Source organism: Patella vulgata, chromosome 4, assembly GCF_932274485.2.
Source record: "Patella vulgata chromosome 4, xgPatVulg1.2, whole genome shotgun sequence".
In the NCBI taxonomy this organism is placed as follows: Eukaryota; Metazoa; Mollusca; class Gastropoda; family Patellidae; genus Patella; species Patella vulgata.
The window spans coordinates 61,491,140-61,518,102 of record NC_065882.2 but is presented as its reverse complement, the minus strand read 5'-3'; the positions used below and the strand labels follow the sequence as shown (position 1 = coordinate 61,518,102).

At 36.5% G+C, this 26,963-nt stretch overlaps 1 protein-coding gene across 2 annotated transcripts; it reads right to left on the bottom strand.

The window, feature by feature from the left end:
- Window positions 1-627: 627 nt before the first annotated feature.
- On the bottom strand, window positions 628-26,963 carry LOC126818280 (neprilysin-4). Of its 2 annotated transcripts, XM_050545598.1 has the most exons (23): window positions 26,804-26,963; window positions 23,451-23,602; window positions 21,875-21,907; window positions 17,864-18,025; window positions 16,761-16,844; window positions 16,391-16,593; window positions 15,923-16,093; window positions 15,037-15,102; window positions 14,367-14,459; window positions 11,572-11,705; window positions 11,155-11,248; window positions 9,455-9,583; window positions 9,169-9,267; window positions 8,456-8,533; window positions 7,613-7,722; window positions 6,182-6,240; window positions 5,457-5,508; window positions 4,906-4,976; window positions 4,525-4,655; window positions 2,975-3,040; window positions 2,444-2,542; window positions 1,939-2,015; window positions 628-1,367 (listed from the first exon to the last, which is right to left on the bottom strand). In XM_050545598.1, the coding sequence occupies exons 1-23, from the start codon at window positions 26,881-26,883 to the stop codon at window positions 1,268-1,270; spliced, it is 2,343 nt and encodes a 780-aa protein (XP_050401555.1). In that variant the 5' UTR covers window positions 26,884-26,963; the 3' UTR covers window positions 628-1,267. The 2 variants fall into 2 exon arrangements, with proteins under 2 accessions (XP_050401555.1, XP_050401556.1); XM_050545599.2 differs by lacking the exons at window positions 14,367-14,459; window positions 15,037-15,102; window positions 15,923-16,093; ... (4 more) ...; window positions 23,451-23,602; window positions 26,804-26,963 and adding an exon at window positions 12,952-13,064.

Genomic DNA, 26,963 nt, shown 5'->3' with positions numbered 1-26,963 from the left:
GTCCTGGCTATAACACTATTTAACAGACAACCAGTATTCTAAATATGAACTTTATTTACATCAGTAAACAAGAATAGACCTACATTGCTAGAAGGAGACCAATTCTAAGTAGGAAATCTAGGTCTTATATACATTCCAACAAGAAGAGAATTGGATATCATCATCAAATTTCGGGACTAACATATAGTTCAATTTTATTTCAATAATTCCCTTGGGCGTAGGGGTCTTTAGCAGTGGGGGGAAACCGGGGAGAAATGGGGTTTAACGTCCAGACGACACAAACTAGGCCATTTAGGGACTAACAGTTCAATTTTAATCCCACGAGTTGGACAGGCAACCCTGCGCCTTGTCACGTACAAACGGGGAATCGAAACCAGTTTTGTTGCAATGTACATCCTCCGTCCTTAATTACTCCAGGGACTTATCGGAATATCCAATATCCATCACACCGGGATACCTCTCTAGCGGCTTTTGAGAAGAAATCGAAAAAGACCGAAGTGTTTACATTGGCTAGACGAATTGCGTACAAATACTACAAAAGTGACAATACAAGCCCTTTTAGCCGATGGTCCGAAGGCCTAAAAAAGAAACATAAACTTTATTTATAAAGAAAAAACCCAAAATAAATAGGATACAAAATATTTTATTCTAAAAATATAAAGGTCAATATGATCTATAACATAATAACAGTGATATGATTTCAAATTGAAATGAGTATTTAGTAGTTTTGAGAATAGTTGATAATTTCACACGATACTACAAACTGTTTGAGGTAAGTATTATTTTGAAACATCATACTTGTATATGTCAAACCTATGAAAAAAACTTACTGAACATTATAAAGTTTGTTTAGTAGCAAAGCGCAGAGAGACTATATGGTCCAATTTTATTTCATTAATTCGCTTGCGCGTTGGGGTCTTTAGCAATGGAGGGAAACCGGAGGACCCGGAGACTACCAATTAGGTTGGAAGGCGACCCTACTCCTTGTCACGTACAAGCGGGGAATGACAAATTATATAATGTATGCTGTTCTCAATGGGAATTTATATGATAAATAATTCCATGATAAAACAATTATAACATTAGCAGCAGAATATAGTAAATCCAACTAGTAATACTACATGAAATTAAACATACATTATGCAAGAGCTAAATGTAAATATTAGGACACAATGACACAATATCATGATCGTAATTGCTAACGGAAACGAGGATCACTAAGACAGTAGCTATCTTGGGAGAAAGAAGATATTCTTCTATATTCCAACTACCAAAGTTTGCACTTTTTAACTGGATTCATATAGCTGCCTACTCCACAACCAAACGTTTTAGCAAACTCGGGTGAATTTTGCAAGGTACCAATAACTCTGAAAATATATAAAAATATTGATCAAATTTTGTGACCTAAACTATGTAAAATATCTGATATGTTCGACAAAGATAACTAACATTATTTGGGTAATGTCAACAATAAGATCATCCCCACCATTTTATTGTTTAACGTTAAAACAGAAGTCGCGCAATAAATGGACAGATAATCGAGATTTGTTTATTATCATGCCAATACTCCTTGACAATCCACTAGTTCTTGTCAAAACGTGGCTCAGAATAAAGTAATTTATACTAAAATTTTCAATATATTCAATTTCATTATCTTTTTATCTATTTTCAACACAGGACCCCCACCCAACCAGGACGATGTAAGATCCCAGCTGCATTTCTAGCAGCCTACAGTTTGCCACTACTCTAGTGATATCCCGTTGTGAAATCTGCAAACCCCACCCCACCCCAATCTACTTTAGCTGTCTGCCTACCTATACTTGTAACTTGGCAGTTCTTACAAATTCCGGAAGCTTTATAAAACAAACCAGATACTAGAATAGGTTCCGTTGTTTAAATACATAATCAGACTCAAACCAGACAGAATTTCAAATTTACCTATAACGTGCTGGACTGTGGAAACCATACATATTATTAGCGATATGCCCCGCTTTGGTGTATTTCTCACAGGTTGACTGAAATCAATAATTAAAAACATCGTCACAACTTGTAAATGATGCCGTGTTAAAACTTTTTATCATATACTGTACTATTATTGTCATTGTATTGTTCTGGCAAATTGTTGACGAAAGAGTATGAGTAAAATAATATTTGATAGAAAAAAATGTTTTTCTTTGTGGTAAAATGTTTTTTATTGATAGTGCCAGTTCTTGAATTTTTAATATGCCCGTTTGTCACATGGCGAGTTTGGCTTGGCAAGAATGATCGGAAGTATATCTGTCATATTCCACAAATTGCCTAAACCAAGATGAATTGTGATAAATACTAAATAGCTTAAACTTTAACCCGAACGAAATATTAGTATAATTCTAGTTCGACTAGCCATTATAATGACAGATTTGTCAATTATATCAGAGTATATTGGCATAAAGATTAAAACTACCTGAGCATAATTTATAAAGAAAATTTGATTTGGTGTCAAATCCAGACCAGGTAACATTGGTTCTTCTGCTCCTCTTTGTTGAACCCAATCACGATAAGCCTAAATTATAACAAATTCATTTTCACAATCTGTCATCGATATTACGACAATACCGAATTAGGAGAGATTTCTGGCGGGTCAAATAACTGTAACAATCGTTCAAATCTGGATACAAACACTAAACCACTTGAAGTCCCTTTTTCACGATGGCTGCCATTTTCGACTTTTATTTTACAGAATTTTACCCACTGAATCGTTTGAGGGGATTTTTGTAAGCCAAGGCATCTTCAGAAAAGTGGGATGATATGTTCATGAATAATATGAATCTCAAATAAATAATGACCTGATTATTAATTCATAAAACAAAGTATTATAAAATATAATGTTATTGCCCTTTCAACTGAAACTTTGTGCAGATCCCTGATACATGTTGAATTCTAAATCTGTTATGATATATAAATAGAAATATTTTACTAGTTGGGTATACATTACCTGGAAACTGAGTTTCAATCCACCATTATCAGCTATATTTTCCGTCAAGGATCTTTTACCGTTGACCTATTCAATATACAAATATACAAAATATACAAAGTGTGAATTAAGAAAATAAAAAAAATACGCTGTAAAATTACAGAACTTGGAAGCCTAATAAAACTAACCATATAAAATTTCAAATACTGTTAAAAGTACAAATATTTCAGGCCTAAGTCTCTATTATTTTGGATATTGTATTAAAGTTACTTTCCCACAAAAGTATTTCATTTCCAATAAAAGTATGGCATAGAAACATCTAATCTTACTAGAAAAATACTGGATTCCCTGAAAAACACCCGTGGAGCGCATACAGGACAAAGATGTAAGCATTTCGCTAACCGGCAACCCGGCGATTGGGGATGCCTAAACGGCAAACCGACGATTAGGTCTACTCGAGTGACGTAAAAGGTTGCACGCGAGGATTGTTTGATCTCTCGGCGTTAGTGAGCGTATGTTGATAAACTTGATGGTGAGCTTAAACGTACAACAGTTTCAGGGATAAAAACCACGGAAAAAGACGTGGGATGGGGATAATCCAAGAAAATAATTAGACTTCGATATGTATGATAAATGGACAGCGATTAAAGACAACATCGTCTTGTATATCCGTTGCTAGATACAGCGTCAGACAAGTCACGTGACATAACATGACTTCTTTTAATAGATTTTTTTTTACAGCAGGGATATTCCCTTTCGAATACAATGTTTTGAAAAGGTTTTGAAGCAAAATGTTGATAGATTAATTAGTTTGAATATTTTTTTAGTCCAAATATACTGTTTGTACACGGGAAGGTATCTTTAAACTGACATCTTGTATATATTTTCTTTGACAAACCACGTGAACTTGGGGGCCAATCAAATAGCTTTTAGTACGAAATTGTAACCTAATTAACGGCTAAATCTATTTGTTAAGGCCAACTCAATTTTTGTCAAGGTTGCTGAGATGTAAATGGTAGGACGCGTGATTTTTGACGAGATTGTAGGTTAGGGTTAGGGTAAGCATTGGGGCTAGGTCCGAGTTAGGGTTAGGGTTGGGATCAGCGCTAGCCCTGTTTATATCTCGTGCCCTATGACGAAAAATTGAGTTGGCCTTATCATTTAGCACTAACCCTAATTGACTATCCTTGTTTTGTGAAGTATGGACCAGGACCGTGCATGGCGTCATCGCTACCATCTTGGTATTATGACGTCATATCAAAATCGGTCAATCAGTGCGCAATAATATTGTGTTAGGAATAATCTCTTCAGAATCTGAAGCTTTTTTAGGAAGGGCCTCGCATCCAAAATGAGCAGCGTACCAGGATATATGCCGAACATGACGTTATCGTAGCCACCTTGGTTTTAAACCATCATTCAATATTATCTAGGCAACAAGTTTTATGTTGATGAAAGAACTTGAATTGGAGGAGCCTTGGGGTATTGACGACGAGCAACAAGATGAGTGCCGTCTCGGGACCCAATCCCTGGTTAACAAAAATATATGAGCATTGCAGTTCTGTTGTTTTTACCTTTATTTTCGTTTCGGGAACAGTATAAGTATTGTACTGATTAGTGAGACATAGAGCATTCTTTTTAAAATTATCAATGACCTCATCTGACCACCACGTCGTTGATTTTCCATTTGCATGCTTTATTTCTCCTGTAAATGCACAGAAACAAATAACCCAATAAGTAGGCCCTACATCACAAAAACCAAATTCGGGGCACTGATTTCCTCAATGTGTTATGCATAGGCTATTATTATTTCGATAAACCTGAAGGTCTTGGCGTTTATTCCATGAGATAGCGTGAAGCTAGTATTCCGTTAGTTGATATGTGGAGGCCATTCGATGAAAACTTTGAGACTGTAACGCCCCAGTTAAATATGTAAACAAGCTCTATGAATATACCTCTATCATCCAATCCTGAATGTGTTAATTCATGTCCAATAGCATCACCAATTCCAGCAAAGTTAATAAAACTATAAAAATCATATTGATATATCAAGAAACACAACCATAAATCAAATAATATACATACAAGCACATAAAATCCGACAAGCAGTTGAGACTATAAGGAATTTATAAAAATATATATTCCACATTGTTTTGAAATTCATCCATCAAGAATATTTAATATACTCGTACCCTAGCAACGGCCTATAAACTAGTCTGAATAAACACCACTGAAACAACATTTCTTGCAATTAGTCACAAATTAATCAAAAATGTCCAAAATATTCAAATTTGTTCCATTAACGCACCCTTGCCTCGCCCTTAGGGATCGATTTACATGATATGATAAAATCTGAATACAGGTCACCCTTGCAACCTATCCATCATGAATTTTTGAGAGAAATACTAACTTTAAAAAATCGGACAGTTATCAGAATGGAGGCAAAGTGCAATCAATATGATATAAACCTATAACCTTAATAATCAAGTATGTTGACTGTACTTACGCTGGAAAGTCTTTATGATAATAAGGGGGTTGAATAATTCCCGCTGAAAACTCTAAAATAAATAAATCATAAAACATACATTACTTATTCCTGCTTTATTCAGCATGAGAATACAGAAATTCATCAAAATTCATTTAGCAAGATATGTACATTCGGGGGTCATAATCCAGTACGTTATGGTCTGAAATGCGCTAATATCACCACAAGGAACTGAATTCTTTGGGATATAAACATATATTTTAAGTTTCATCAAAATCGAACAAAAATTGTAACGTCTAGAAGGTCCACAAAAATTATAACGTCTAGAAGGTCTACAACCTTTGTATTACATACTTTTACACTATTTGCGTACAAAATGTGGTCATTTTTCGGGCAGTTTCGTTTCGAACACCTCTATTATGGTGTAACGGTGATATATTTAAGCTAAAATCGTGATTGTGTGTGACCGTCAGGGGCCATAATCCGTGAAGTTACGGTCCGTTACATGCAAATATTGAAAGGAATCAAGATCTTTCGGAGATAAACCTATATTTCAAGTTTCGTCAAAATCGGATAAAAATTGTGACCTGTAGTGTATCCACAAACAAATGGTGGACGAACGGACAGGGGCGACAACAATATACGTGGCGTATAAAAATATGGATACGGATGATCTGTATTATTTTATTTCACATGTGACATGTTTATTGTTTTATTACAACAGAATAACAGAAGTAACATTTTACCAATTTCGTTCTTTGGTGCCGAGTAGTAAGTATTAACTATAAATGGATCATAATACCAACTGAAAAATAACATTACTTATGCTTTAAATTGTCATTACCTAGAGTTAGATAAGCCAAGAATAACATCCTATCTTCTAAACACAGATGAATTAAATGTAATTTAAAGTCTTAGTTTTCTGTGTCAATCGCCAATCGGTCTAATGAAGACTGGCGAAATTTATCCGCCTAACCTTCATCCAAAAGAAAGAAAGAAATGGGGTTTAACGTCCACTCGACACAGACTAGGTCATTTCGAGACTAACATATGATTTAATTTTATTTCAATAATTCGCTTGCGTGTAGGGGTCTTTAGCCTTGGGAGGAAACCGGAGGACCCGGAGAAAACCCACGAGGTTGGACAGGCGACCCAACTCCTTGTCACGTACAACCAGGGATTCGAAACCACGCCAGTTGACCTTCATCCAATTCCAACTGGCAAATATTTTTTTACGTGAAGGGGTAAACCAGACTGGAAAATGTTGAGTTCGTCTCTTTACTTTCTCGGTCAACACAGTGATTGAACCCGGGACCTACTGGTTAGTGAGCAGTGTCATACTCACTGAGCTACCGTGGAACTTCTTCTAGTACAAAGGTACCCCGTCCCTCCTCCCCCCACCCCCACACACCACCTCCAACCGAAGAAGATACCGATAGACTGTATTAAGTGTATTAATTCAACACGAAAATCGGGATTTTGTTAGACTTCCTTCCAAACCCTTTCCCATGAGGATTTCTCTACTAGTTTTTTATATGTTCTTCTTTTTTCTTCGGCTAGCCTGGAGGTCGGGTGTTCGATCCCTGCATTGGCCGAAAAAGTTCATCCAGATTTTCCGGCGTGGTTTCCCCTTGTCATTGATGCAGGACGGAGGGCCTGACAAAGACAGCTGTCTAGTCATTCGGATGGGACGAAAAACCAAGGTCCCGTGTACACATTGGCGTGCACGTAAAAGATCCCTTGGCAGTTGGAATCCCATATAACTATAAGAGTAGTCCGTAGCGCCGCTGACCGGGCAAAATTTCCCTCATAGCACACTGTATGGCGTATGCCCGTCTTCATTAGCCCAGTTTAGGAGCAGAACAGTAGGACGTTAAACCCCATTTCATTTCATTTTTTTCTTCGGCGAAACTTTTACAAAATTGTTAGGTCAAGTTTGGGAGGGAGAATATGAAATGCAATGATACACTATACCTAGTATGGTTTTATTTGATAATTTGATAATAGTTACATTATCTTCATTAATAGCTTTGTTGACTTATATTTACCAACACTAAGTAGATGTCATTTCAATTCTCGAATTTAGTTTGAATTGCAACAAACAAAATAATTAGCTAACAAATAATCCCGGGCTCTTATCAAATTTTAAAGTGATTATTAACATAATATATACTCACTCGTCTTTTGATACAACATTTTGAATACGTAATTTTCGCAAAGCAGTTAAATGTAGTTCTTTTGTATATATAACCATATTCCAGAAATATGTATCATCGTTATAGTCAGACTGTTAATAAATATAGATAACAATTCCAACAGTAGAACATAAAACAAAGTTGAAACAAATTTAACATTTGTAGTATAAAAAACGGTGCTTTAGATAAATCTACCATTTAAACAATCAATTTATATTCTTTAAATAGCCGTTTATATATGTTTTAAGTAATCAAGATGCATTCTTTAATATTCATTTTATAGATTCTATTAATAATCATTCTATAGATGATTTCACTAATGATTTTATAGAAGATTTCAATAATCACTTTGTAGATTTTATAGATGATTTCAATAATCATTAAATTTTAATAGATTATTTCAATAATCATTTATAGATGATTTCAATAATCCTTTATCGATGATTTCAATAATCATTTAATAGATTATTTCAATAATCATTTATAGATTTTATCGATGATTTCAATAATCATTTGATCGATGATTTCAATAATCATTTAATAGATTATTTCAATAATCATTTATAGATTTTATAGACAATTTCAATAATCATTTGATAGATTCTTTATGCTAGGTTCCCACTGGGATTGAAATCGTGGTTTTGAGTAATCGTGGTGATCCTATCAGATCTTATCATATAATTAGGCAAATAGTGTCCGAACATATCTCCACGTACCAAATCTTGGACTCAATAGGGACAATCCTGTCGTAAAGCATCGCACGACAGTGGAAACCTGGCATAAAATAATCAGTTGACAGATTCTTTGTACCACCATATTACTCACATTTTGGTAGAGAGCGTTAAGATATGTATCGTCTAGGAGTCTCTCGTCATAACCTATTTTCATTGTGAGACTATCAGACTAAAACAAAAACAATGAAAATATAATAAGCATCTTGATGGGGCCGTACCCAGATTATCCACAATACTTTTGAAGCAAAGGCAAACATTCTTGAAGAAAATGAATAAAATACATCTATGTTAGTGTTGTCATCTTTATGTACTCTAGCTTGACGACGAATACATTCCCATGGCAACAATTTATCCAATCTGTAATTGTTATTAATGAGAGAGGGGCGTGGGATATATTAGCTAATCATCGTACACATTATACTGTTTTAATCATGTTATAAAATAGCACTTCCTCTTTTTTCATTTACTTTATATGATTTTTTCCCATTATCTTATAATATATACATAGTAGATCTGTTCAATATTATGTTTTTATGAGGAGAGGGATGTTATAGGCTATGCCTGTTCCCTTTTCATCCATTTGAAATAAATGCAAAATGGTCTGCTGTAATTGACCAGTAGCTTGTGTCTTCCATAATTAGATGAATCTAGGGTTACATTGAATATGATATTTATAACATTATTCACAGTTGTTCAAATGAATAATGCCTCTGTATATGAAGTACATTCCCATTCCATTACAGGTTTACTGTAAAATAGACAATGGAGTGGATTTGTACAATCAGAAAAAAAAAACATTTCTACCTTATTTTTAGCACCCTTTCTTGAATCATCATCCATCCAGTCATTGGTAGTCAACAACCCATTAAATGACGACTGTATGGTTTTAATCATTTGTAACACCTGAAATACGAAGTTGGGCAAATGTTGGATTAAAATATAAACCAGAAACACCATCCATGATGTAAGATGGATCTTCAAAGTTTCATTCTTGACTTGAAAATTATTACAAAAGAAACAAACTGTTTTTAATTTATGTTTTCTTCATTGATCTTAAACAACCAATTTAATTAAATTATATCAACATTACATCAGCTTTGGCTTCTTTGTCGAAAGCTTCTTCAATAAATCCACGACTAACAGCCTTCCTCATCGTAAGGGCTGTGCGTGGCGCACAATACTTATATCTAAGTGGTGTCGGATATTCTCCATATATGGCCTGAAAATAACAAAAACGTTTGTTGTAAGACAATAGTTATTTAAAGTTCGGTCCATGAAGCAGATTATGCGCTAAATCATTTCGGCCTACATACCAAAATGTTTTGACTGATTCAGTAGATTTTGAGTCACGCGTTAATGTTAATCCATTTCGGAACACTGATACTACTTTATCTGGCGACACTGATTATTTTGAAACGTCACCCTTTAGTTACAAGAAAGGGAGATCCTAACCGTACAGCCACATAAATTACATCCTCGGTATCCCCAGTGATGTCATTCCGTTCTACTCCACTATACCATGGTTATTCCTTAGGGTTTCCACGATTTCAAATTATCTGCCCTGGCCTTGAATGTAGCTAAAGTCTACGAACAAATAGAAAAAACAGCTTACAAACCTTCGTTTTTGTAAGGGTAGATAATCCTATTCATGTCCATTTACTGAATGATTTATGTATATTTCTAAATCATTTATATTTAATTGTATTATCAAAATCTGTGGTATGTTACGCTGATTTCAAATATGTATAATATCTATTTGACTTTTGTTATCATTATTACTATTCGTTCTTTGCCTGAAATGTTTCATTCTGTTATGTTTACTATTATTGAACTTATACTTGGCAATTTGATTCACAATATCACGTGGAGGTTATACTACGAGAGCGAACGAACGATTCTCAATAAAACTCTCTTGAGTCTACTTATATAAAAACGTCCGGTTTTAAACATACATTATGCAAGAGCTAAATCTGCCTATTTCAGGTCTTTCTTTAGGCCTGAAATGTTATTTAAATTATTAATTAGACATTAATTAACCTATCCAATCCATAATCAACTCTAGATGGCTGCGCTAGCCTGCGATCTTTAGTGGATTGTAAGCCGATTTACTGCATAACTTTCCTTCTCGATTAAACGATTAAATGGATAATCGAGACTATGCTGTTTATCCTACTGACTTTAGCAATGATGACCGAGGCTTATGGGAATTTCAGTCGCTTAGTTCTCGGTTCATAGTGGATCAATTTGAATGAAATTTTCACCAAATTGCCTTTACATTATCTAGTTTTTAACTATTATAGTGAGAACTGCCAACTCGTTACCGAATCTCCCATATCTTTAATTAATATAATATTTTATAATTTGTTGCTAATAAATAAGCATTTTGAATAATTTGGACTTCTCTCATTTAGGCTAGCTCCTAACTTTGTCCAATGAGAGATACCTTCCTTTGTCAACGATTTATGGGATTGGTTGATAAAAATAGCGCAATCATCAAGGGCGGGTAACTTGAAAACGTTTCCCCCCACCCACCCCCCGTAGACTAATCCAGGGGTTAGTGGAGTAGAACGGAATGAAACCACAGGGGATACTGAGGATGCATAAATTACTGTACAAGAAAAAAAGATGTAGACTAAAACAGATTTATAAAATAAAAAGTTGGGTTTTTGAGAAAATATAACGTATACATACATGTTTGTTTGGAATAAAACAAAAGGTCATGTAGAAGTAGGACCAATGACCAATTTGACAAAAACTTGCTGAAAATACCTACTACTTTAGATGACTTACATCAAGGTATTTATCGTAAATAGTTCTGAACTTTTTGGGAGTGTTATACAATCTGACCTCTATGCTCCTCCAGATAGCATAATTTGTAATTGTCCTATAAATAGAATATAAACATGATAAACAAGACACATAAACTGAGTTATCCGAGAATTCGGCTATTATAGGAAAGATAGGAAACAATGAATGCAATATGGGGAATCTAGCTACAGATTTGTTTTATTAATTGAAATTAGATGGTGACGTAACGCCTCTCCAAAGATATTAACTAAATTTCGACTTTTTACTTCACAACTTATTTGCATATGGAACGTTGCCCTATTTTTAACTCGTTTTGAATTAATATACATTTAGATAAAATCGTTTTTGTTGTTTGTATGAATTATACCATAGAACTAGAATACTAATGAATATATTTACCTTTTGGGTGTAGCATTCAATATTGCGAATAACCTCTCGAAATAGTGAGGTGTGTTATTAATAACATATTCATCCTTTGTTATACTGACTCGAACGTTATTCATTATACCCTGTACGTAGGATAACCAGTTGAACTGAAATCATGAAGTGAAATAGAATTTTTAAGATCCACGCAAAACGTGGAAATACGCCCATACAGCAGGATTGTCTCGAAAAACATATGCAGCATTCAAGTCTATACAAAAGGAAAGGTTTGACCTCTAGAGAGATGACAAGCAAAGCTATAGAGCGGGAGCCCGGCGAGGTCAAACTATCTGAAAAGTGTACAAATTTGCTCCTATATGGTATCAATGCATGTATATCTGGTATCATCAGAATATAAGTCTGCCAGGTTTCTGGTGGTGGGTGTGGTATTCTACGCCCAAAATGCCATGCCCCCCAACTAGGCTAGATTCGCTCAAAAGTGCACCACACGAAAATCGTACAGCAGTGTACCGTATATCATCAAGTATTACAAAAAACACTCTGACAGACATTTCTAGTGGTGGAGTACCCCTGACAGAGGTATGTAATTGCCAGACATTGGTAGTGGTGGAGTACCCCCCCCCCTCCTGGTCTACTAATTAAACGGCCATATCTGCGGAACAAAAAAAGCGATTGCGCTCAAATTCAAACTTTTTTTACGCTTTGAATAAGTTACATGTGCAGCCTGTACGTGACAAATATTGTTCCCGTACTATTCACAAAACTTTCACCCGGTCTACGAGCAATCAAACCCTACAAGCCGTGCGTGACCAAAAAAGTACGGCAGGTTGTGAGTCGGGCTTCATTATCCGAAGTTTTGTAACAGGTGGGAGCCGCGGTGGCTAGGTGGTTAAGATGCTGGCTCGCTAGCCTGGAGGTCGGGTGTTCGATCCCTGCATTTGCCGAGAAAGTTCATCTGGATTTTCCGACGTGGTTTCCCCTTGTGAGTGGTGCTGAACGGAGGGCCTGACAAGGACAGCTGTCTAGTCCTTCGGATGAGACAAAAAACCAAGGTCCCGTGTATACATTGGAATGCACGTAAAAGATCCCTTGGCAGTTGGAATTCGATATAAGAGTAGGCGATAGTGCCGCTGCCCGGGCAAAATTTCCCTCATAGCACACTGTACGGCGTGTGCCCGTCTTCATTAGCCCAGAATAGGAGCAGAACAGTAGGACGTTAAACCCCATTTCATTTCATTTCATTTTTTGTAACATGTTGTTAAAAACTGTTGCCGCTACAGAGCAGACAAGCAAGAGTGGATGGGTCGACAGACAGGGAAACTGCATTATTTCGCCTTAATAAGCTGAACTCCGATTACAAAACTACAGAAATAATTAAATAAAAAAAATTAACACCTTAAATAATCAAGTTGTAGAACAATCATGGACGATTGTACGGCGTACAAAAACAAGAGGCAGGCCACGCCCACACCCAGTTCATGCCTTGTCAACCACACTGTCCACATCCGGCTAGCAATATTTCAGCTGACTGATTGACGTTTTTTCACTATCAGTTTACTGAAAATATTATTGCTACACAATTATTATGTCTGATCAGGTACATATTATTTTACTAATTAGACGAAGTAAGTAAACCACGGTGTACTTTTGCTCTAAAAAATATGCGAAAAACTGCCTTACCCCAAACAATAACAAATCTACCAACACAAACATTTTTTTTCTTATTTCTTGAAATGTTTTGTACAACAGCGTGGAAACACCAAATAATTTCTAGTATTATAAAGTCTTGTATTATCCTTCCAGCAATATATCCAAAGCAGCAATAAAACTGTTGTTCTCTCCATCAAAGAAGTATGTTTTCACTTCAAAATATTCACCACCTTGTGAAGTAGTTATGTATTGGTTGGTGTTGGTAGATTTGTTATTGTTTGGGATAAGGCAGTTGTTTCTTATTTTTAGAGCAAAAGTACACAGTGGTTTACTTATTTCGTCTAATTAGTAAAATAATATGTACCTGATCAGATATAATAATTAGGTAGCAATAATACTTTCAGTAAAATGTTAGTGAAAAAAACGCTAACCAGTCAGGGGGAAATTGGTAGTTGAAATATTGCTAGCCGGATGTGGACAGTGTGGTTGACAAGGCGTGAACTGGATGTTGGCGTGACCTGCCTCTTGTTTTTGTACGCCGTACAATAGCCATGATTGTTCTACAACTTGAAAACAAGTATGGCGATTATTTAGGGTGTTGATTTTTTTTATTTGATTATTTCTGTAGTTTTGTAATCCGGAATTTGATTTAATAGCACGGGGACATTTGAGGTTTATTGAAACTATGTTTGTCAACAGGAGATTAGAGTGATTTCTTCCTCGGGTTCCCCATGGTGTTGGGGGGTTGGATGGCTGAATGGTTAGCGTGCGCGCGCTGTATCATAAAGTCTGTCATTGAGTCGACTGGCGTGGTTTCGAATCCCCGGTTGTACGTGGCAAGGAGTAGGGTCGCTTGTCCAACCTCGTGGGTTTTCTCCGGGTCCTCCGGTTTCCTCCCACTGCTAAAGACCCCTACGCGCAAGCGAATTATGTAAATAAAATTAAACCATATGTTAGTCCCGAAATGACCTAGTTTGTGTCGAGTGGACGTTAAACCCCATTTCTCTCTCTCTCTCTCTCCTCATGGTGTTGACCACCTTCTGATCGTTCGGAATTAGTTCATTTGTCCAACGAAAATTTCCTTGATGCCTTAGTCTTATTTTTTAATTATATAAAAAGTTAGTGATAGATGTACATGTATATCATTTCTTAATGCTTACGTTTGCATCTGGGTATTTCTGACTAAACACGTCTAGCGTTATTTTCTTTTCGGGGACCGTTGGTGCTGTTGTCGGTCCCGATGGAACGTCTACCTGCAAATATAAACAGACAAAAGTGTGCCAGACGACTCCATTATACGCCTACCCCAGTAAAATGTTTCGCGCTGCCTACCACATTTCACATGTATGTCTATGTATCATATATGCTTTCACATTCAAAAGCCATTTACGGTTGAAAAATGGAGGACAGCCAATTCTATCCTTGGAACATTCGGGCCATCAAAAACCTATTGTATCTTGTTCAACAGTCTAAATGTAAAGGCAGATCTTAAACACACTACTCTGGTCTTCTTATTATTATGATTGTATGTCTTTTTGTGGTCAAGGGTGTAATTATTAATGAACAGAAATTCGGCCGTGTATCTGTTATCACTCGTCACTTCAGTCAGTTATATAGAAGGATTACTCGTGTTTTCCTTGTGCTTTCGTCACTTCTGTTTCTTGAAATCTTCGTTATGCATCTATCATTATATTTGTCACTTATTTATATATCACATATGTGATAATGACTGACGCCAATATTGTCCTTTAAGACGGGTGCACGTGACAATACACGTTCACATTAAAGTTTACTCGAAGCCTTGGTCCACTGGAATAAGTGAAAGTTTACCTCAGTTTGATTTTCATTAAAGCCACCACCAGCGGGTAAAGGATCTGTTTTTTCTGGAACGCTGATCTGAAATGGTAAAACGTTGTATAAAACTAGAAACAGATATAATACATGCATTGATTTATCTCTTTGATTTGTGAGCGTCTGGGTGGATGGGTTGGTGGGTGTTTGTTTTTAAAGAGACGATGGAATATTTGTGGCGCTATCTTCAGCTAGATAAATCGCGAGAGTTAACTAATTTAAAGAGTTTAATTTTGACATTTGTTATTTTAGAATGGTCTAGTGTCCCTTTATAAGAATTAAACGATGTCCACGCGTTCAAGACCTGTAGTAACAACATCAAGTTTGTGTAATACTATGGTCTTTGCGACCATATTGTATGTTTAACTAATTATTAGGTTCACATTTTCTATAGAGTCAGATCAAACGTACTCAAATTAAAATTGGATGACGTGTCTGTATATAAAAACAGTAATAATTTGGTAGAAAGACTGGTTATGTCCTTACTATTGTCAATATATACATCAAATACTATCTTGTTTATGACATGTGGTTGGTAGACCAAATTAGGTAATATCGGGATGTTTATTCCATATTTGGGAAGGAAATTAACGCCAAGATCAGTCTATGAAAGAGCAGTCTATGAAAGAGGATGTCTGAGCTCGCCCAGATTTCCGGAGCAGCCGTCATCCATACTAATTGAGAACGAGGAACATCGATGAAAAGCAGTTTTAATAATTAAGTTGTATAAACGACTAGACCTGTAGTTGTATTTACGATCACGAAGAAACACAACAAAGAAGTCCGGTATTACTACAGTTGACAACCTACACTGAAACATCTATTCTGCAAGAATAAGACGGTAAAATATTTCTAAAAAGCATACATTTTCCAGTTTTATTGCCAATTCCACCATATCCAAGGCATCTTTTTTGGCCGTTGTTTCGTTAGCTCCAAGCATAACAGCTACTTTAACCACCATATCTTGTAACATTTTAACTGTAGAATCATTAAGGCCAGTGTGACCAAATGGTAGTCCGTATATTGGTTCTCGCAACTGTGCAAAATTAAAAAGATTTCAATGTTTGTGCTAAATATGTTCTGAAGGAATGTTCATTCTATAGTATAATTTAACGAAACTTTTCTCTAAAAAAATGTTTCACTTACAGCTCTCTGTAAAAAAAATTGCGAGACATCGGCACAAATTAATTGATTGGTGGAAACCTAATAAATCAAATTTTTGATTCTTTGTTTTAATACACACCATAGTCTAATGATACAGACGCAACAAAACAATTGGCACGTGTATCCTATGAAGTGGTGTCTATAAATAGACGTCATAAAGCAAACTTACTTGGATGATATTTTTTTGTGGTTCTTTCTCATCAGGTGTAACTCGTAGTCTAATAATGGGATAATCATAGTTTTTGGATATCTGTATCAACAAATTTTCCAAATCGTAGCCTGTTTCGGACCAGTTTGACGCAATCAATGGCCATTCACCAATATCATTTATAAATTTTATCAGTGGCCTGTTTCCAAGTGCTTCAATTTTGTCTGAAAGTAAAGGTGTAATTATGTAATACAATACAATCATCTCCGTCGCGCCTTAAATATAATTTACCTCCGGGTCTTGGTTGCTATTTCTTTTGAGTGTATATTAATTAAGAATTTATCAATTTTTTCAGAGAGAAACATATACATTAATTAATAAAATAGCTTACCCTCATCCATACAAGATTTATAAAATCTCTTTGCCTTTTTAATGGCTTCAGGATCTGTCGATACCGATGGCTTCTCCAACGACTCTGGGTAAATATAAATACGAAGATCATTAAAATGCCATATAATAATACCATAAAATACCATAGACGTCTAGCAGCTAGAAATCACACTAAGTATACAATCATGTATGCTTTTGTATCCAGTAATCAAAAATTGAAATGTTTTCAGAGTTCGGTTTGGTTATGCTTCTTTTATCGGTATGTTTACGATTCTTTTATCGGTATGTTTACGATTTCAATGTGGATTTCAATCCTATTGATATGGGAAGAAACGTGGCATGGTTAATATACAAAATAATGTCGTCAGCAAATAGGAGAGAGAGAGAGAGAGTGGGGGGGGGGGGGTAGAAGAGAGAGAGGGGGTTAAACGTTCACTCGATACAAACAAGGTAATTTCCGGACGAACACACGGTTCAATTTTATTTCAATAATTCGCTTGCGCGTAGGGATCTTTAGCAGTAGGGGAAAACCAGATGATCCGGAGAAAACCCACGAGGTTGGACAGGCGACCCTACTCTTTGTCAAGCACAGCCGGGGAATCGAAACCACGCCAGTTGACTCAATGACAGACCTTATGATACAGCGTATGTGCACGTGCTAACCATTCGGCCATCCAACCCCCCTCAGCAAATAGGTGGGGAGGTCATAGAGCAAAAGACAAAACACGATCTGGCGCCTATGTAACTTCTAAATGACTTGGATTGAATTAATTATTCTTTGAGAAGGTAAAACTTTGAGGTATAAGTGACTAGATCAATCATATTGTCGGTGTTTAAGATTATTTCAGGGGATGGATGTTCTACCATAAACTCATTCTTTAACTTCGTACCCAAACGAGTATTTTCAGTATTGTGAATTTTCCGGAAGAAATCATTACCAGTTATTAAATAACGTATTAAATGTCACATTTTTATAGGAAATTCCATTGTGTCTTGCGTCACAGTACACTCAGCTTTATGAACATTGGTTGTGGTTTTTCTTTTGCACTTTAAAAAACACTTAATAGAGAATTTGACTAATAACCACTTAGATAATTTAAATACCTTTCAGTATTTTGTCCACATCTTCATATATTTCATGAAGTATGCTATAACCCGAATAGCCTTTTGGTATGATAGTCTTCTTCATCCATCCACCACATGCATAGTTATAAAAATCTTCACAGGGGCTGATGGTTGTATCCACAGAATCGGATATACGGGCGGCTACAGAAAATATAAATGCAAAAAAATAAATAGTGTGAAAATAAAATAAATGGTCTTACGAATGAAGAGGTCGACACAACGTATAGTGTGTATGACATCCCTTTAGGATTTGTACCATAAAATTGATTTTTTTTCTTGTTGTTTTGGGTTGATGTGGGACCAAGCTATCTCAAAATGAATTGGTTCAAATTTTCTGACCCCTTAAATCTCTCGGGGTGGGGGGGGGATTTTTGAGATCAGGAACCCTCTGGCAGAGGTCATGGCCATCTCCACCCATAATGGTTACATTATCATGATCTTCATTCTGTGGTTTTGTCATCATGGCGACCCAATCTATTTTATACGTAAAGCTAATGAAAGTAGTTTGTCTTGACTTCCAGTGGAAATACCTATTTCCGGTGTTCTAACTCGGATCGGTTTCAGCTTAGAGAAATCTATCTCGCAGTACCACTTTTTGTGGCTTCTGAAGCAGGGTAAAATATTTATGCAGTCACTTTTGGGTGATTGGAACGTTCTGTCATGAGATTCAAGACAAATTTGACACTTGTATCAAAAACAAAAAGAAATTATAACAAGCCAAAAATTGGAGATAACCGATTTCAAAAATGCTCCTCCCAGAGGGGTCAAGCGGTCGGAACATTTGAACCCCGACAGCAATTTATCTAAATCCTACATATCTTTAAAAAATTGTATATGCACTGAACTAGTGTAATTTAATTCTTCAGATTATCATTCTCATATAAAAGTACATAAAAACATTTATCTTTGCATTTAGAGAATTTAAATGTACCCACCCTTACCCCCGGCTTCACCGTGAACTAAGATTATAGCTTCTACCTCTGCCCTTTCAAAGCCGTGTGATTATACAAATCTCCATTGTATACCAACTGATTGCTCATAAGTGGCCAGATAATTTTATGTGCGGTCTGACGCTTTATTATCGGTATGAAAGAAGTTCTAGTAATAATGAAACTCTTTAGTAAAAGCATTATTAAATATCAAGGTTTCAATGAGCAATGGTTTATAAATTAAATTGCACTTCCAGGGGGGGGGGGGCAAGACAAGAAATTAAGAAGTCGAAGGTGAGAAGTCGATAACTGTTTTCTCGCGTTCTGAAGACCTCACCTTGAACTTCTCAAGATTATAAAATGGCCATATATTTTATAACCGTCAGTTAAATTTCCAATATTTCATACAGCATAGACAATTCTAAAGATTTAATTCGTAGTCTAAAACATTGTTTTAATCTTGAATTAGGGTTTTGTCATTTTTCCTCTCCCAAACTGCCTTCTCTTTAATAATAAAAATACATAAATGCCGATATTGCGATTTTTAAAGTACTAGCTAATATATAATGTAATTTATTATTTTTTTACTTTCAATTTGAACAAAAGATATTTATCGGGACTGAACTACAATTTTTAAAAGTTAAGTATGAGACTCAGGTGTTATAGGTAATTAGATGGAAAAAAACAAATATTGAAAGTGACTAAATATTCAGTCTTATAATTGGTGAGATGAACCCACTGTAATCGTTAAAGTGATGAATTTTATTCAAAAAATGACACTTGAATATAATATGAATTATGTTCAGTAAGCCTACACATTACACGGTCTTTATAAGGACACACAGAAGTCAGTCTGTCATATTTCATCATGGCAAACGTTCAAGTAAACATCCAGTACATCCCCAATGCTCAAGGTGGAGAAAACTTAGTCCATGAAGAATACAAATTCCGAGTGAAGAATAGGAAGGCAGAACGAGTATACTGGAGATGTTGTATAAAAGGTTGTCCAGCAACCCTGAACACCCACCAAGGCTTTATTACCAAATATTCCAGAAACCACAACCATGTTGCTAACCCACACAAGGTGGCAGTCGACAAATTTCTCGTTGCCATGAAAACCAAGGTGCAAGAGGAAACCAAACCAGTCTGTGCCATCTATCAAGAAGAAGTATCAGGTATGTATTTATCTCTAACGTTGTGTGCCGTTGATTTAAATGATTCAACGTTAAAGCATACTGAACATGTTCTTCCGTAACAAACCAATCGAGTGTCTGGTCGAGTATTAATGATATAATAATATGTATAATAAATATTTTCTTTTTGTTTGTTTACAGCCCTTCGATCTGACCGTGACTCAGGTGAGATGATCAGAGAGATTCCAACATTCTATAGTTGCTGTGCTTCCCTGTATAGAGCCCGAGCAAAGATCCTCCCAGCACTTCCTCAGACCCGCAACGATATCCAGCTTCCAGATTCTTACACCAAGACCACATCCGGAGACGACTTCCTTCTCCACGCAGCAGCCGACAACAGGTTTCTAGTGTTTTCCACACAAGAAAATCTTTACCATCTCGCCAATGCAGACACTATATACTGCGATGGAACATTTAGCATGAGTCCTACCTTATTCACCCAGATCTACACTATACATGCTTTTGTACACAATAAAATGTTCCCTTTGGTGTATGCACTATTACCCGATAAGAAGGAGGCAACATATGTTGAGTTCCTCAGATGTGTTAGAGACAAAACATTGGCACTTGTCAATGTTAATCTTAACCCAGGCCATGTGTTTACAGATTTCGAAGTTAGTATGCAAAATGCTGTGAGAACTGTGTTGCCGAGGTCAGAACTAAAAGGTTGTTTTTTTCACTTTGGTCAGTGTATTTGGCGCAATGCGCAGAAATATGGACTACAAGCAGATTTTTCTCGGGTGCCAGAAATCAATAAAATCGTCAAGCAAGCAGCAGCATTACCATTAATTCCAATACAGCAGGTTGAAGATGTATGGCTGCATGCCCTTGATGATGCACCACTCCAAGATGCCAGAGTGTTGCAATTTGCAGATTACGTAACTGAGTTCTGGGTGGAGGGGCAGCATGGCAGAATGATGTGGAACCATTTCCACACTGAAAGTCCACGCACAACGAACCATGTTGAAGGATGGCATTCCAAGATAACATCCATTATTGCCACCCCTCACCCAAATATTTTTAAGTTGGTGGCTTTTTTTAAGAATGAACAAGCTTACTCCGAAGTAACCATTCTCCAGTTAGGTGCCAACGGAAAATTACGGCCTAAGAGAAGAAAGTACAGGCAACTAGAAACCCGACTCCAAACTCTGAAAAACAGATCTTCAGAACGGTATAAAGACTGTATTCGAGTATGTCGATGGCGTAGCCCGTTTAACTACATTGTAAATTTTCATTGTTTATCTTGTTTTTGTGTGATGTATGATATACCCATGTATGTTATACTTTTATTACATATTTTATATATAAAACATCGAAAATTGTTATATTTTCATTAAATTATAAAGTGCTAATGTGATGTATGATATATTCAAGTATGTTATATTTTTATTACATATTTTATATATAAAACATCGAAAATTGTTATATTTTCATTAAATTATAAAGTGCTAATGTGATGTATGATATATCCATGTATGTTATATTTTTATTAAATATATATAAAACATCGAAAAATAAAAAAAAAATTACATAAAATATTTGGGGTTTTTTCCCATCTAATTACCTATAACACCTAATCCTAATGCGCTTAATCCACTAATCCTAATTAGACCTTAATTGGATTAATCAAAAGTGGGCACAGTGAGGACACACCGTCTGAGTTTCAAGGTCCATATTCACCGCCTTTACATTACTACTGTTTATTTACATATAAATGTGATTTGATAAAGAAAGACATGTCCATGAATTCAGTATTATATAATATTAAATGAATGCACCATTATATATATAATAGTTTGATATTATCTCGTGCTCCACTTAGACTTGTTTACAACAATTTAGGCAAAAAAAAACCAAATTACACCTACCGACTCGCACACACCCTGGTGTAAGACATGCACCTGAAAGAAAAACGAGGACATTTTATCTGCCTCTATGATATTTTTTATTATTTTCAAACAAATATTAAGAAAGGATAGATTTTAAGATCATGTCAGACTATTCATAAAATTTCATCTTCCATCTAGAACCTTGCAATAAATATTTGTTGAGCGTGATGAAATGCAATTTAAAAAGATTTTAGTGAAAAACCCTTCGTTGGACAGCATCAACTTCATGGAATTCTCTTCCTGGACGTGTTAGACAATTTCTCCATCCTTAATTGTCTTTAAGCGGGCCCGTAGACACGGGGGGGGGGGGGCTACGGGGTGGCTAAGTCCCCCAAAAAATCGAATTACTCCACCCTCCCCCAAATATTTCGCCGACAATAATGATTTTTTAGGAGTGTTCAAATTGGTAGGCCACCCGTAAGCCCGTAGCCATACTCCTTGCAGTGAGTATCATGGTCCACCGAGGCCTGACCCTCTTATCTTGATACCATACGTGCGTTGTACATAACTACTGTGAGGCGTGTTGGTCTACTGTCATTGAACACGTATACTTGCTCATCACACTCAACGACTCGCGGGTGCAAAACAGTAGGACGTTAAACCCCATTTCATTTCACGTACTCGCGGCTCCGCTCGGCTCGTCCCGCGTAGTCCTACCCGCCTAGCAACTATAGCGACGGAGACAAGACGATGGATGCATTTGTGATTAGAAAGAGACCATCGTCTTCTGATGGCGTGACTACATCGTCTACCACACCAGCACCAGGATCAGCAGCACCCCATTCCATCGATTCACCCCCTGATGTCCAGTCCAAAACGAAAGCGGTTTGTCCATCTGATCTTGGCGATGATGTGCCAGCCCATCCCCATGTAGTGAACCTACAAGGCGCCGGTTCAAATGTTTGCATTTGCCTACACCCGATGTAGGGTGCCTACCGGCGCCTAAAATGTAGGTGCCTTTCGTGTCTAACATAAGGTGCCTATTATGCAGCCTATACTGTAATTCTATGAATAGAATAATAGAATACCTATAGTTCACTTGAAAATTGATACTACAGCTGTATTTCTCGGCCTAGAGTTCTCCGCGTAAATCAAAAGACACTCTCTACTACCCTCAAGATGATATCGGCGGGAGGAGTCGAAGAAGGAAATTTCAGAAAATTCAGCAATAAAACCCTGCCTGAGGCACTTCAATTTGAGGCCCAAGAATGCACTCAGATGCGAGAAGAGAGCCTTCGCGCTTCCACCTCCTCAGCCCCTCCAAAAAATTTCATAGCCCCACCAAATTTTACGAGCTGGCTACGAACCCGTCTTTAAGTATGGCTTAAAAACCTGGTCGTTGTTTTGTTTTGTTTTGTTTTTTGTTGGGTTTTTTTTTGGGGGGGGGGGTATTGTTTTTTTTTTCTTTCTTTTTTTAAACATGAAAAATTGACTAATAATGTCGTTATTATTTATTAAGCTCTCGTATAATTGCAGATTTTCAAAACATAATATAAAATTAACGTTAGAACATATTATAATAGTACATATACTACGCACGTTGTTTAACACTTACCGGTACGTTGTTTATTTTGTTGTTCTCGTGGGCCTTTAACATTATAAGCAATAGCTAGAGCGATGATGATAATAATAAATATCAATGCCAACACCATTAAACATATCTCTAGAATTGATCTTGTCTTAAACCAGTCACGTACTCTTTGGAACCTATCAGAAAGAAAGAAAGTCTTTGGAAATTGTTTTTTTTTATTATTGTTTTATTTTATTTTTGTGGGAGTAGGCTGGTGGAGTTATTTGAAGCTGTGCACAAGTATCTGACATGAATTGGATGAAATTAAAACTTTTGAAAAACATTTCCAAATGTTACCCTTTTCTCAGACATCAGAAGTACATTGGAATTCTGAATTATTTTTCTGCTTTTCTTTCTGAAAATTTACGTTTGTTTTGTGTATACGTATTTCGGCAATACAATATACCGGAAAACACCGGAAAACACCCGGAAAACAACCGGAAAACACCGGAAAACATCCGGAAAACACCGGAAAACACCATTTTATACTGAATACCGGAAAACACCGGAAAAACACTAAATACCGGAAAACATCCTAAATACCGGAAAACACCCTAAATAGGTAACCCGGAGCCTGGTCCTCTGTGTGCGGTTTTGGACCAAGTGAGCGCCGATGAAGGAAGGTCAAGGTCATGTTCGTTTTACAAATAGCCCCCCCCCCCCCCAAAAAAAAAAAAAAAATCCGATTTTTTTTCTCCAAATTTTTTGGACGAAAAAATTTTTCTGTCCCCCCCAAAAAATAGAATTTTTCCGAAAAATTGGTTTTACAAAAATAACATTCCGTAGGAAATAATTTTACAGAGAAAATTACTGGAAACAAAATTTGAATTTTTTGAGAGAGAAATTTGGGAGAAGTAATTCTTAAAAAAAATCGGAAAAGAAATTTTTCTTTGACCGTAGGCGATCGCTCGCTTGTATGTTAATGAACTTATTTCATCAGCGCTCACCTGGTCCAAAACCACACACGAGGACCAAACTCCGCATTACTAAATACCTACCGGAAAACTTAGAAGAGTAAACTGTGCCCGAGATGTTTTTTAGAGAGCGCGCCGCGCCGCGCCGCTCCGGGAGGGATCATCGTCAGGGTGGGACGGGGGGGGGGGTGGAATTGTCCAGTCACGTGACGAACATAGATCTTCCATTCCTCACCCATATTATTTCCACAGTCATTGTCATTAATCACAAATTACGGGATGATATACGAAAATGCAGGTTTACTTTGAAATAGTGCAAATGATACTTTTCCATCTACAATCTTCAGATCAAAGGATGAAAGTTCTTACACAGTGTAGCATAATTTGTGCAACAGAAGACATCTCGAATATCGATTGTCGGAAAAACATTTTCTCGGGGACATTTTTTTCCGATTACGCATTCGGTGTAAGTCTTCAGCCACCAGGAAGTGGTTAATATAGTAATGTTTTATTACGATAGTAGTACATAAAACAAATTGGTTGCCTGAGGTTCTCGGGGGGAAAGTAGCCTCATCGGCTAGAGTCCTCTATTTCACAAACAAAAACAACAATTGCTTCCTTGAAAATTTATGGATCAACCCTTTTCACAGACGTCCAGCTTACTACTTCCCGTCAATGCAGTAAGATAGAATATGTAGTTTCCTCATGGACAATTGGGCGAAAGTTGGGGTTTTCTCAACTGGAATGAAAGTAAGCTCAGAAACAAGTAGATTTTTAGCCCTTCCAACGAGATGGATAGCTCTTGGAAAGGATAGACACTTTTCAGATTACAGCCTGTCCGAGAATTGCGTGGCATCCATTTCGTTTGGTGATTAGGAAACATAGCGGTTAAACCTGGAACTTCAACTCGAACTATTCAGAGATTTATTAACTCGCTTTTGATGATACTTGCTGTTTTATGATGCGATTTTTTGTTACCTAGGGAGGAGTTGGCCTAATCGTGCCTTCCACTAATTCGTACCACCCTGATGCCAGCGTTACTGGTAAGAATCAGGAGACCGGCGCAACCGGCATATAACGGGGCCCTCAGAAGGCTGTGTTTAATCTACTGAAATACTGAAACACTGAAATCTACTAAAATTTACTGAAAACTAAAATTAAAATACAAAATAAAATATGGTCAATGATGGAGGTAGACTGATTGCGTCTTTTAAAACATTCAAAACATAATAGGCATCAACAAAATTTTGGAGAAAAAAAAATCGGAATTTTTTTTTTTTTTTTTTTGGGGGGGGGGGGGGGCTATTTGTAAAACGAACATCGTAATGACCTTGACCTTCCTTCATCGGCGCTCACTTGGTCCAAAACCGCACACAGAGGACCAGGCTCCGGGTTACCGGTGTTTAGGATGTTTTCCGGTATTTAGTGTTTTTCCGGTGTTTTCCGGTATTCAGTATAAAATGGTGTTTTCCGGTTGTTTTCCGGTGTTTTCCGGTATATAGTATGGCCCTACGTATTTTGCAATTAATTCGAAAATACTATGAGACATTTAAAAGCTGTACAATGTAAAGCGATAAAGGTTATCAAGTTCTGTTTTAAATCAAGTTCTGCTTAGTGTATCGAAATTCGTACCTACAGAAGTCTGCAAATAAAGTTGGTAATCCATATTCGGTTATTTTTGGCATCCATCAATGGCCCCTCCCCTTTAGGTTCCATATTAGTACATTCTTTTGGAATCAAGGGCGGTGTTTTACAAGGGACCAATTACTCGCCAGAGCCCTCCATCAAAATGGCTGTACGGGATCCGAGTCCAGAGACAGCATTGGGCCTTCTGGGATGAGGGGGATATCTTGAAGTGGGTTTCATTCAGAAGCTGGGGAGATGTTATTAGTATTATTGCTGATGTTTGGAATTATGCTTTTATATGTATTGTCATGTCATAGCTGTTATAAACTGTGCATTTGAAATGTATTATGATTTATATACCCATGTTAAGCAGAACATTGTTTCCTTTTTTTTGTAGAAATACAACACAACGTAAAGTAGAAAAAGTTAAAAATCCACATCGAACTTCAAGAGTGACCAGTGTATAGGAAGCTCGTGATCAGAATAGTCTCCCATAGTCCATATGTGCTGGTGGAACACGACATAGTATCATAGTTGTAAGGGCATCATTGTAATGGGGACACAACAGAAATGAAGACACCACAGAATGTCTGCTTTGCTAGATGCCAAATTTAAAATATTATATTTAAAAATGAATTAAGAACTTTCAATTAGTTTTTCGTTTTTGTCTTTTCATACGTGTTTTGTCGCAATGTATAAAATCCCAGAAAAACTGTAATCACGTTTTTGGCCGCTGTTTGTGGTTTATTATTGTTTATATTTTGAATTGTGAGGTAAACATTTTAAACATGTACTTACTTCTCAGTAACAGGATTGGTAACCAGTTTCGATTGACTGATAGTATCATCTTGGTATGTTTCGTATTTAATAGAAGACATCGTGATCTGTCTAAGTTAAACACTTAAACTGAATATCTATTAGAACTACTGTCTAGATATAAATATAATTGTTAAATTCA

Bases quoted from the DNA above. Each gene is read 5' to 3' on its own strand.
- LOC126818280 (XM_050545598.1), bottom strand. From the start codon at position 26,883: ATGTCTTCTATTAAATACGAAACATACCAAGATGATACTATCAGTCAA. The intron at 4,977-5,456 runs GTAAGTACAGTC...TGATTTTTATAG, and splicing joins TATCATAAAGACTTTCCAGC to TTTTATTAACTTTGCTGGAA. The intron at 2,543-2,974 runs GTAATGTATACC...GTTATAATTTAG, and splicing joins GATTGAAACTCAGTTTCCAG to GCTTATCGTGATTGGGTTCA.